The 12,862-nt window shown below is 53.7% G+C and overlaps 1 protein-coding gene across 5 annotated transcripts in view; it reads left to right on the top strand.

Moving 5' to 3' along the window:
- Positions 1-12,862, top strand: part of Nphp4 (nephrocystin 4) — a 104,237-nt gene that overhangs the window by 59,431 nt on the left and 31,944 nt on the right. For 4 of the 5 annotated variants that reach the window (XM_071617283.1, XM_071617282.1, XM_027947629.2 and 1 more), the window contains 5 exons: positions 726-787; positions 2,511-2,609; positions 3,873-4,024; positions 4,162-4,353; positions 4,951-5,138. In XM_071617283.1, coding sequence (XP_071473384.1) covers positions 726-787; positions 2,511-2,609; positions 3,873-4,024; positions 4,162-4,353; positions 4,951-5,138 — 693 coding nt within the window. The remainder of the gene's footprint in view (positions 1-725; positions 788-2,510; positions 2,610-3,872; positions 4,025-4,161; positions 4,354-4,950; positions 5,139-12,862) is intronic. The other variant, XM_027947628.2, reaches the window with a different exon arrangement.

Below are 12,862 nucleotides of genomic sequence, written 5' to 3'. Positions count from 1 at the left end.
GGGGAAGGCAGAGGCGTGCGTGAAGTGAGCATACGAGGGCTAGTGGCCGTGGGTGGGTTTGCCTGGAAGCACCCCTGCTGTGGCAGGCGGCAGGCTCCGGGGGGCTCTGCGGGAGGCCGCTCGCTGTGCAGGTGGCCCCAGGCACTCGGGCAGCAGCCTTGGCCTCTCCAATGTCAAAGATGTTGTCCGCCGCCTGCTCCAGGAGTATGGTGTGAATAGCCGGCCTCCACCCTCCTTGGCAGGTCTTGGGAAGCCCAGCTTGCTGCTCCATGGAGTAAACAGGACTCAGGGACCAGAAAGTATCCAGTGGGTACTAACGGGGCCACCATCTGGGCTGTCGTCTCTGTGGGTTGGACCAGGAAGCCGGGAGCCCTACTCTCCCAAGACAGCAACGTGTGCGAACCTTGAACACTGATGGGGAGCAGAGCAGATGTGTTAAGAGATCTCAAGTGTCCAAGAACTGTCCTGTGTCACTGGGCCACACTTAGACTGCACAGCTCAGGAGGAAGGAGGTAGGCAGAGCGTGTGAGGCGGAGCACGGCAGGCTCGCTCCAGTCTGATCTCCAGCGGAGCCTCGTGGAGCGTCCGCCACCTTCTGTGCAAACTGCTGAGCTTTGGGACGCCACTGGAGCTGTTGCTGGCTCTAGTGTCGACAGAGTGGAGAGAGGTGTCAAGATCGGCTGCACTGAACCCCCGAGGCTGACGGCTCCTGTGCTTCTTCCCAGGTGTGCCTGTGCCAGTACCCCAGGGTCTTGCGGCCACCCAGGACTCGCCTGTGGGACCAGGGGTAAGTCCAGGCCTGACGGGATCCACTTCAGAATTCCAGAATAAGCCCCAGTGGACCCCTGAAAGCACTCTTTTGCCTCCTTCTCATCCCTGAGGTGGGGCCCGCTGGCTGGGGGCGTCTGGTGCCTTCCCAACTTGTCACGTAGGCTGATCCTGACATGCTGACTCAGCGTGGGGCTCTCGGGGTGGTGGCTTCCTGCTGCCATCAGAGGTCTCTGTAGTGTCTCCAGGACATGCTATGCTCTCCTGGCAGTCATGTCTGCTGTTGGAGATGCCCTTAGTACTGAGGGCCTTTTGTTTTTTTCAGAGACACTGAGGTATAGTCTTCACCCTTCCCTGACCTATTTGGCCAGGAGAGAGGGCCAAGGCCACATGCGGGTGCACTCAGGGCCACAGGTGTGTCAGCTCGCACCTATGTGGGCCGGACTCACCTGTGTGCAGAGGAGGGCTCTTCCTGGCTTGGCCTTGATGCTCGGTGGCTGATATGGCTGTGGTGTACTGAGCTGCAGGGTGCTCCCCGTGGCCCTGGGTGGCTCTAGCGGCATGATTTTGACTGAGGTCAGAGTTGGCTTGTTCTTCCTGGTGACTTTGTCTGCTAATGCTGCATGGAAGTTGACTTCTAGAAAAGTCAAGTGATTCGGTGACCCAGGCTGTCTGCAGGAAGTGGCTCTAGTGTGGGGCACACAGCTTGGGAGCTGGGCCCCAGGGGAGCATCTGTGTGCTGGAGATGCCCGGCTGTGGACTGCCTCCTGGTCCCCCACTGGCTTAATCTGGCATGTTCCCTGCAGCGGTTTCCACGTCTCCCTGAGTGTTCAGGGCCACAGGCAGGGAGGGCTTACAGTGCCCCCTGGTCTGGGGCTTAGCAGAACGAGTGGTCTTGCTGGCTCCCTGCAGATGCTGCCAGGATGCCCTGCCATCCTGCTCACCTCCCTTCTCCAGCTCTTCTCTCACTGACTTCTCTGTGTTGGCACCTCCTTTGGGCCTCTGTGCCAGCTGTCCCCACTGAAAGTGAGCATCCCACAGCAGCGTGTGCTGGAAATAGCATCTCCAGTAGAGTGCAGCCCACCCCCCCGCCTTTTTTCCAGGCATTCATTTTCCAAATATAAACATAAACCTTTCTAGAGGCCTGCCATGTGCCGGGCCCCACGCCAGGCCCTTGCCATGGATTCTCATTCATTCTCACAGGAGTCCTGCAGGTCAGGTGCCATGATCATCTTTTTTTTTTTTTTTTTTTTTTACAAGTAAGGGGACTGAGGCAAAGAGGCTGGCTGACCTTCACAAGGTCACATGATAAAGAGGTGGTGGGATAATCTGTCTCCAGAGCCCGTGGCGGCTGCCTGTACAGTCACTGTCTTGGTGGGAGGCTCACAGGACAGGGACATAGGTGACTGGATCAGACGGGAGCTTGGAAGTATCCAGTCCAGGGGTGGAAGTGAAGCCCAAGGGTCTAGCCCAGTCCACCCTGGAGTGGAGACTCTTGCCCTCGTCTGCTTGCTTCTCCTCACTGATGTGTTTTCATTCAGATCGTGGTCTGTGTGCTGAGGGGAGTTCAGGAGAGGCTCTAGGTTGCACACAGCTGCTGACCAGGAGGCTGTGGAGTTGCTCTCTTCTGCAGCTGGCTCTGAGTGTCCTCTGTTCCCCTGGATTTGTGTCGTGTGTGTGCGCATGCCTGTGTGTGAGTGTAGGGGGTTTCATTAGCTGATTTGAGTTCTCTTGCCTTCCAGTTGTCACTTTCCCAGCTGGTGACTTCTCCGCAGTCCCCGGCTCGGTGCCGCTCAGCCAAAGCCACTTCACGGTCACCAGAGGGCTCCCAGCCCCAGGCAGTAAGTGCCCCCCATGCTGCCTCCTGCCTCACATCCCCCCAACTGCTGGCAGGCCTTGGGATTTTGAGCTGTGCTGGTCCTTGGTGAGGTGACAAGGACCTCAGTAGGCTCTGAGACATGGGCTGTGGGATGGGTGGGGTGGGCCACTGTGTCCCTCTGTGCTTCCATGGAGAAGCACGTTCTGTCCTGGAGAATGGGGAAAGATGTGGTTCTCGCCACGGTGGGTGATTGACTCAGGCTTGGTTTCCCTGAGCCAGCGGAGCTCAGCTGCTGGCGGGTCTGTTGGTGAAAGGAGAAGGAAGGTGGCAGAGGGCGGAGGAGGAGGCTGAGCTGGGCCTTCCTGGCCGCTAGGGGAGGGTTCAGGTGGAGCCGAAATAGCCTCTGCTGCCCCTGACTGTGGGGATCCCTGCAGAGCTGGTCCTGCGGACTGCACCTCTGGTCTCACGCTGGTAGCACGGAGGAAAATGGTCCCTTCCGGTCATGCATTAGCAGGCACTCCTGATGTGAGCGTCCGTGCCACCCTGCTCTGAAACACACCTGCAGCTCCCCATTTGTGAAGCGATTGCTGTCTTTTTATTTTTGCCTGAGACATCATGTGAGAGCTGTCCCTGCTCAGCAGAAGCTGCGAGTGTGATCCAGTGGAGAGGGGGCTTGGAGTCCCGCCATCCCCTCCACCCAGATAACCTGCCTCAGAGGGAATAACTAGAAGATTCAGGACTGGCAGGGGCCAGAGCAGCATCCAGACGCACGGGCCAGCTCTGAGATTTGATGTTAACATTCCATCTCAGGCATCAGATGTCCCCAGTGGTATTGGCTTGTTCATAAACTTGGTGGTTCCTTTCTTGCTGTTTCTTTCTTTTTTTAAAATATCTTTATTTTATTTTTTGTGGTGCTGAGGATCGAACCCAGTGCCTCACACATGCTAGGTGAGCGCTCTACCACTTGAGCCATAACCCCAGCCCCTCTTGCTGTTTCTTGACTTACAGATAATCATGAGAAATAAAGGAGTCACGGTTAAGATTTTGGAAGCAAAACAAATAATGTGTTAGCATAAGCGTATCCCAAGTATTAGATGGAACATACTTACACTAAAGTCATTCATTGTTCACCTGCAGTTACAATATAACTGAGCCTCCTGTGCTTGTGGTGGTGAAGGCTGACAGCCCTACAGAGGCAGTAGTCATCAGCCCCCTTAGAGCTGAGCATCCTTGGTGGCTGCAGGTTGGGGTCCCGTGGCCTCACCTGGAATCCCATTTTGTTTAGCAGGAGTTTCCTTTGGAGGGCGGGGTCTCTCATCTGGAAGCCGACCTTAGTCAGACTCCCTTGGTCCTGGAAACCCCTGTTCCTGAACCTTTGCAGGAGCTGCCCTTCACCCCTCTGCATGCCCCCATTGTCGTGGGACCCCAGCAAAGGAGGTAAGGTGGGCACCAGGAGGGGTGGGGCCAGGCAAGTGCCCTCTGTCACACCTGCCTTTGATTAGCAGCTCTCTGAGAAGGAGAAGAGCATCTCCGCCCCTCTCCCGTGGGCTGGCTGAGGACTGTGTCTGTTTCAGTTCTGGCAGCCAGCTCTCCAGAGCTACCATGGTTCTCCTGCAGTCCTCCGGCTTTCCTGAGATTCTGGATGCCAGCAAGCGGCCTGCCGAAGCTGTCAGTCCCACGGATCCCGTGCACTTCGACCCTCAAAGGGAAGAAGCGGATTGTCTACAGAGCAATGAAATAGTGCTGCAGTTTCTTGCCTTCAGCAGGTAGCGGCTGAGTTTCCAGTCTGCCACGCCCCTGCTTCCTTGTGCTGAAGAGTAGCTGTGACGTGGCTCTGACCTGGCAGATGCTGTGTTCAGGACTTGTTGGACCTAGCAGCACTGTTTTTCAAATTAATTGATTAATTTGTTCTTCGTTAAAAAAAAAAAATAATTAGCACATACTTGTGTGTGTTATGGGGTGCAGTGTGATGATGGGATATATGTATACTATGTGTAATGATCAAATCAGGTAATTAGCATTCCCGTCTCCTTTTTTTGTGCTGGGAACCTTTGAACTGCCATCTGATTCTACTTTACTTTGGCTAGGACCCACCCAGAACCATTCTGAGTGCCAGGGAGCCCTGCTTTGCCCAGGCTTCTCTCCTTAATTAAAATGTGCATGACGTTTGCCTGATTCCCAGACGTCAGGGTAGCTCTGGGGCAGCACCCTCAGGCCAGGAGACTCACTGTGCCTGACGTGGCTGCGGCCCTCCTGAGGCCACAGTGAAGCTGTTTTAGTGACTGTGTCCCTGGGCAAGCGTACATCCCACCCAGGCGCTCTGCTGTGGCTGCCTGATTAATCAGAGCTGTTGTTGGGTGCAGAGTGGCCCAGGACCACCGAGGAGCTCCGTGGCCAAAGTCCGTGTACTTCACGTTCCAGTTCTACCGCCTCCCACCTGCCACGACGCCACGGCTGCAGCTGGTGGAGCTGGCTGGGATGGGGAAGACGGGCTCCGGCTCCCTGTCTCACGTCCTTGTTCCCATTAGTAAAGACGGCTCCTTTGGCACTGGTAAGTGCTTGTGCAGTGCGACTGCTGAGGCCTGCACCGAGTTTCCTGTGTGCATGTCATCATTAAACAGCCCATGCACGGCCAGTGCACCCACACCCATCAGCTGCACCCACCCTGGGCCTCCCCCACCCAGTCATTGTAAGTCATTTGTAAATATTTCCTATGTTCTTCCATAAAACAATGGAGTCTTTTGAAAACTTATGCTGTCATAGTAAAAAATAATTCCTTAATATCATGAAATATCTAGCTAATGTTAAGAATTCCTCAATAATTTCATAACTTTTAAAATATTAGTTCAAAACTCCTGTCTATGTGTTGCAACGGGTGCACCTGTGTGCTGCCCTGGGGATTGTGTCTGCGGTGGCTGCCACCGTCCCGTCTCTCTCTTTCCTTTCTCTGTGGAAGAGGTGTTCTGCAGAGCATCCATCCCCCAGTCTGGACTTTGTTGAGGCTCTGAAGTTAAGGCTGTCTCTCTGTCCCCTCTTTTCCTGAGTCAGGGATCCATGTGTGATTGGGTGCATGGTTTTGTTTTTGTCAAGGATTCTTTGTGGTGGGTGACTTGGACTCTGTCTCTGCAGCACTGTGACACCCGGCTGCTTCTTCCTCTGGTACAGCAGCAGCCATCACGACTGTCGCATGCTATCAGTCATTGCTGGAGGGTGCACAAGGACACATCCTGCTTTGGAACACCTTTGTGTGCCGGCTGGGTGCTTCCTGTCAGCCTTTGTCACTGTGACACCTACCCAAGAAGAACAGCTGAGAAGCGGGAAGGTTTATTTTGGCTCACAGTTTCAGGGATTTCTGAGCATGGCTGGCTGCTCCCTTGCTTTGGGCCTGAGGTGAGGCAAAAGTTCATGGCAGAAGAGTGTGGCAGGGAAGAGCTGCTCGCCTCTTGGAAGCCAGGAAGCAGGGAGAGAAACAGGAAGGGGCTGGGGACGAGAGGTGCCCTTTAAGAGCATGCCCACCATGATCTTCCTCCAGCTAGGCCCCACAGCCTGCGACTCCCGGGAGTGGGTTCAGTCATGACCATGAATGCACTGTCCACTGATGTGGTCAGATCGTGACCACTCCCTTCTCCAGATCCCCACCTCTGAAGGTTGCTGCACTGGGGACCAAGCCTTCAACACAGGACATTCCGGATCCCAACTGTAGTGCTTCTGTGACTCAGGCTTCCCCCATCGGCTGGTCACCTTGAGGTGTAGTGTGCACAGGAAAGGCAGGATATAATAATGGCATGTTCCCTTGTGTCCTCCAAGGGGGGACACCAGTGGCTTTTTCCCTTCTGGTTTTGTTTTGGGTGAGTGGATTCAGACCACAGGGATGGAACGTGCCTGATGTGTTGTGTATTGATGGTTGGCTGTCCCATCTTTGGTTGGTGACATGGCTCTTAAGGGACCAAGCTGGGCTCTGACCACCACTGCATCTTGCGGTGGGCAGTAGAAGGTGGGAAGTCATGCTCAGAGTCTGGCACCACAGGATGTAGCTTAATGACATGAGCATCGACGGGAGATGAATGCAGGTCCAGGGTCCAGGAGGCTGCTGGGCAGTAACCAGGCAGGCAGTGTACGAGGACAGCGGCTCCATCCCTGAGCTGCTCACACAGCTCCAGGAAAGGCAGATGGATGGCTGTGTGTGGAGGGACCGACAAACCCACAGTTGTAGTGATTTGGCCCAGCTCTCAGTAAACTGATGGATCAGTGGAAGCACAGTCACGGGTGTGCTCCAGAATGTGGTTTGGAAGACGATCCGAGAGAGTGTGCGTATCCTGTTCAGGGGGTGGGTACTATCTGAAGCAAACCTTAAAAATTACAGACACTGATATATATGGTTTAGGCCACCAAGCAGGTATCACCCTACCCCAAGAGAATCGCTGTCAAATCTCATTTTATAGCATCTTCTGACCATAGTGCCCCAAGGTCAGGACCCCCCTCCCCCCGCAATAGTCTGAACTACTAACTCTAAAGTTTAGAATCTTTCTTTTTAAACACGCTTCTTATGGTGAGTCAACGAAGAAATCAGAGTAGAAGTGACTAAATGAAAAGCTGATATTGTGAGATGCAAGTGGCCCTTGCTGGAAAGGCACAATTCTGGAAGCCTGTGCTGGGGAGAGTAAGAGACAGTGCTAATGTTCAACTCTGCGAGTTTGGGGGAGGAAAACAAAGTCAGTACGAGTAGAAGGAAGTAAGTTTGGAAATGAGGTAAATAGAGGAGGTCGGCCAGACGGTTGGCATGGTGCGGGGGGCGGGGGGCGGCGGGGCAGCAGGTCCTGTCAAGGGCAGCCTCAGCTGAGCGGGATGGGGGAGACCACGTCACGCTGTTCTCTATATGGTGTTCATAAAGTGGCTGTGGGAACACGAGAGCCCCCTGCCCCTGCTGGGGCCCGTCCCTGAGCTGGACCGACTCTGATGCTGGTGGAGGTTCCCATCTTGCTTGTCGGGGCCTCTGACTCCAGTCTGCTGCTGACCTGAAGATAGGAGGCAGGGGAGGGCCGAGCAACCCAGGCCCCATCCCTCACCAGAGAACCCCCCTCATCCCAGGTGGATGAGCTCTTCCTGTCCTGAACCTGGGCTGGGCTGAGAGAGGGCCCGGGAGGCCCCTGCCTGGAGGCATGGGGTCAGGGGAGGGAGGCTCTCTGGTAACACTTCCTCCCACATTTGGTTCTCAGATCACTGTCCTTAACCAATGAGTTTACAGTCATGTCTCTGGTCAGATGTTATCCTGGGGGAGAGACCAGTCACCACCAGGGCGGTTCCAACCCTCCAGGGATCACCTCTCCCCAATCGTTCGCCTTTGCTGGTTGAGCTCAGTGACCTGTGGCGCATGGTGCAGCTTGTGTCCTCAGAAGGCTGGAAACAGCTCAGAACCGTGTGTTGGTTTCAGGGCTCCTCCGCCTGCTGCTGAAGCCTCGTCCCTGGTCCATTCCCCTCCGGATGTGTCCCACCTTTCAATCCTGCAGCTTATCAGAGGCCCTGCAGTGAGGGCAAATGGCAGCGTTGAGATCACCAATAAAAAGACCAGCCACTTAGAGATGCTCCCGATTTGAATGCATTTCCACTCTGAATTTCCCAGATAATAATTAAAGTCCCCAGATTAAATGTCTTTGCAAGTTTATGTCTAAAGAAATTAAAGTCCAAAAATCAAATTTTCTTGTCATTATGAACTAAAATTCAAAGTGCAGGGCTAGGGTTGTGACTCAGTGGCAAAGCGCTTGCTTCGCATATGTGAGGCACTGGGTTCGATCCTCAGCACCACATAAAAATAAAATAAACAAAGTAAATTTTTAGTTATACATTGTGCCCATGTATAACTAAAAAAAATATTTTATAAAGTTTAAGTCCATAGTTGAATCTCAGCCACAGGTGGCTTCTGCCTGCACAGGTCTGCGGCAGTTATGTGCAGAGGGCCCCTACCCCTAGCTGACTGGTTGGGGTTGGGGCTTTCATGGTCACTCTCAAGCCAGTTCCTGCTGTTGAAATACAACATGGGCACAGAGAAGCTTGCAGGGCTCCAGTCCCACGAGGTAAAACAAAGGGACGAGCTGGTCGTGGTGACACATGCCTGTAATTCCCACTGCCGGGGAGGCTGAGTGAGGAGGATCACAGGTCCAAGGCTATCCTTGGCAACTCAGACCTTGTCTCAAAATGAAATATAAAGGGCTGGGGATGTTGCTGAGTGGTTAAGTACCTCTGGTTCAATCTCCAGTACCAGAAGGGGGGCGGAAAAAAAGAAATGGGAGGGTTTTATTTCCAGAGCAGTCTTGGGTTTAATAGAGGTGAGTAGGCGGTGCAGAGGCCCCTTCACCCCCAGCCCCTGCTTCCTTGCTTTAAGGTCGCAACGTTGGCGTGCCACGCTTGTGGAACTCAGGTGGATTAATTATTATTTTTTGAAGCTCATGGTCAATGTTAAGGCACCCTGTGCATCATATGGTCTGAATTTTGGTGAGTGCAGAATGATCGCACTGCCCTCATGTCCCCTGTTTGTGGCTCTCTGTCCCTTCCCACTAGTCTTTGTCCGTCTCTAAGGTTCTGCCCTTTCCAGTATCTCCTGCAGCTGGCTTCGGGCTGGATGGAGCCTTTTCAGGCTGGCCTCTGACTCGGCAGTGGGCACTCCCAGTTCCTCTGCACTCCGTGTGTTGATAGCTTTTTTTCCCTTCTTGTTGGAAGTACTCCATCTTGTGGATACGCCAGTTCTTTTATTCACTCACCTGCTGAAGGGCATCTTGGTTGCCTCCAGGTTTTGGCAATGGTGAACCAAGTTGTTATACTAGGATTGTGAGTGGAGTAAACCTTTAGCTCACTGGGTGAGTGCCAAAGTGTGTGCTGTGGGGCTGTGTATGGTAGCGTGTGTTCATCTGATAAGAAGAGCTTGCCACTTTGCATTCCCACCAGCGACAGTTCCACATCCTGTCTGCATTTGGGTTGGCAGTGTTTGGGGCTGAGCCATTTCAGCAGGTGTGTGGTGTTTCTCGTTTGATTTGCAGTTCCCTAGTGACATGGTGTTGAACGTCTCTCCATGAGCTTATTTGCCACCTTTATATCTTCTTCCATGAGGCATCTGTTCTGACATCTGAACAGGTGTATCTTTGCTTTGGATGCAGTCTCCTGTTTGATATGTGTCTGGAGATATTCTCCCCTGTCTGTGGCTGGCTCTTTTCAGCTCTTACTGGTGTGCTTTGCAGAGCACAAGTTTTTAATTTGGATGTAGTACAGCCCACCAGTCCTTTCTTTCGTGGATTGTGCTCGGTGTTGTGTAAAATGTCACTTCCAAGCCTGACCGAGGTCACCTGATTTGGTCCCACCTTGTCTCCTAGTTTTGCAGCTCTGTGCTCTACCCTTTCTGGGTTTATCTCTACAGAAGTGTGGCCCTTACAAAGCGATCATGTCAGTGCAGGGTCTGGCTATTATGCAGAAGCCCCTTGTCCATCCCCACACCTGACCCTAAACCTTCCCCAGGAAATGCTCTCCTTACTTCTGTTTCTGTCCAAAGCATTATCCCTTTTGCATGTGGCAGGGGGCTTATTGCAGCTTGTCTCTCCAGAGACCCCCTCAGCGCTGTCCCTGGCAGTGCCACTTTTGTGGCTGTACAGGGACCCACGGTGTTCATCCTTGCAAATAGGTGCTGGAGTCGTTTCCAGCTTCTGACCCTTCTGGATGGCACTGCCATGAACTTTGTTCTGGTGTGTGGGGTGTGCGCTCCTGCTGGGGATGTGCCCAGGAGAGCAAGTGCTGGTCCTGGGCTAGCGTGGGTCGGGTTGGGCAGCTTTGCCCAGTGCTTCTGGGATCGAGGTTGGAGCCGCTCCCCAGCCTCTCCAGCTGTAGAGCAGCTGCTGGCCTGTTTCTCTAACAGTCCTGCTGGTGTGCTCCCCCGGCTGGGAACCCTGCGCCCCATGCTCACGGGCCTGAGGGTCTCCTCCCGCATGAGCGCGTCCTCCGTCCTTGCCCTCTTCTGTCGTCCAGCTGTGTGGGCTCTGCTTGTAGGCCTTCTCTGTCCATCTTGGTGGGATCCTCTTCAGACATGTAGGTGTCTTACCCCTCTTGGGCCTGGCTTCTCTTCCAGCTCTGTTGATGGTCTTTTGCTGAACATTAATTTTCAATTCAAATTAAGTCTGTGTATCAGTCTTCAGTGGATGCGTTTCCCTCACCAGACATAAAGGAGTTTGTCTCTGCCAAGTGTTGAGGATTCCCTCCTGTGTTGTCTTTTACAAGTTTCATTTATATATTCCGCCTTTATATGCAGACCAGGACTTCCTGTGGAGCTCATTTTCTGTGTGGGAACAGTCTTTGCAGAGCCCACTAAGCTAATGGGGCACACCCACCAGGGTAGTCCCCGGCCACTCCCGGGCCCAGTTAGTTGTTGTAAGAAAGTTTGTTCCCAGAATCCACACTCTGGCATCTGAGCAAGTGCAGGTAGATGGGAGAATGCCTGGGTTTTAGCTTCCCCAGGCTATGCCCCTCTCAATGGCAGAAACCCTGGGTAGAAAGTGGCCCTTGAGACATTGTGTTCTTGGCCGCCTTGGTCCAGCGGGAGGTTCCACGGTGGTTCCACGGTGTTCTGCTGTGGCCGGGCTCCTGCAGACAGTGGTCTCTGTGGCGTTCAGGGGAGTGTGTGTGTGGGCAGCATTTCTTCTTGTCACCTCTTTTCCCTCAGAATGGGATGTCCCTCTGGCATTCCCTCGGCTGTCATCTCTACTCTTTCCAGAAGCTTCCACTGGGTTTGGGGTGCTTCTATCTGTTCACATGGGTCCTTGTCCTTCCCATGTGTCCTTCGCTTCCGGCCTGGACTCCTGCTTTTCTAACATGTTCCTCATGTGGGGTCTTCCCAGTGTGAGGCCGAGGCCTTCGCCTCCTGGGTTGCCAAAGTCATCTTTCGGTCCTTGGCTCCAGTGAGAAGCATTCCTCATCAGACCAGTGCTGGCCCGGTGGGCATGGAGCCTGCTCCTCAGTCTCCCTCCCCTTAGCATGCCTCCCCCTTCCTGGGCCTTCTCCAGAGCCCCACCTGTGTCCTCATCACCAGGAGCCACCGGTGGCCTGTGGGTACTGTCAGCTCTGTGTATCTCCCCCATAGAGCCATTTATTAAAACACATATTTTTAGATGTTGATGGACCTTTATTTTACTCATTTATTTATACTTAGTGAGGAGAGTCGAACCCAGTGCCTCACACATGCTAGGCAAGCGCTCTGCCCCTGAGCCCCACCCCAGCTCCCCACGGAGCCATTTGAAAGCAAATTGCAGATAGGTAACGCTTCACCTCCAAATCTGCAGCATGCACATCTTAAAAACCAGGATGCCCTTTCACACACCCACAGCTGTGTGGTCGCAGTTCAGGCACCCTGCAGCCTTCCAGGACAGCCCCAGTGAGCCTGTGTGGCTTCTGATCAGTGTGGGTTTTGAACTGATCAGTCTCTTCCATCTGGAATAGTAAGTAGCCTCTGCCTTTCTCATCGGGAGGCCTTCCAGGGAGACTGAGTGGGTCTGTCTGGCTGCCCCGCCGTTTTGTGCAGTCTGCTGGTGCATCCCAGCAGGTCTCGCCAGCGGGGCGGTAGGGCTAATGGCTCAGGTTGATTCTGGATTTTGTTGTGAGCACTTGGTTGTCATGGCTCTGTGCTTTAGGTCCCACCCCGCCAGGAGGCACAGGTGTCGGGTGTCTCAGCTGGCCAAGTTACCCCGATGTCTGCAGTGGACAGAGGCTGGCTCCCTGTGTTCTTGGGGAAGAACTCTCAGGGCACTGTGGCTGCATGTGAGCATCTGTCCCCGTGGCCGTCCCTCCTGGGCTCCGCCTTCGGCCGAGCTGCCCGTGTCGGGCTTTTCTGGTGTTCTCATCGGATCCTTTATCACCTGCACTCTTCTATTCAAAAAGTACTTTTTCCGGGCTGGGGCTGGGGCTTGGGCTCAGTGGTAGAGTGCTTGCCTGTCATGTGTGAGGCACTGGGTTTGATTCTCAGCACCACGTAAATATAAAATAAAGATATTGTGTTGTCCTCAAACTAAAAAATAAATTAAAAAAAGAAAAGTACTTTTCCTTGGGAATAGGGATGAACCACACCGAAGCCTCCACAGAACTCTGAATAGAGGTTTAGAACTTCCCCTTTTAATTGTCCGCTTTTGGAGTGGGAGGTTGGTGTGGTGGTTAATGGTGGTTACCCTGGGCATTGGGGTCTCAGGCGTCTGGTTTCTGTCCGTGAGGGTCACTTCATCTCTTGGTGTTCTGCCCACTTCTGCCAGT

Source organism: Marmota flaviventris, chromosome 10 (assembly GCF_047511675.1).
Source record: "Marmota flaviventris isolate mMarFla1 chromosome 10, mMarFla1.hap1, whole genome shotgun sequence".
NCBI classification, from domain to species: Eukaryota; Metazoa; Chordata; class Mammalia; order Rodentia; family Sciuridae; genus Marmota; species Marmota flaviventris.
This window is presented reverse-complemented; position numbering and strand designations above follow the sequence as displayed.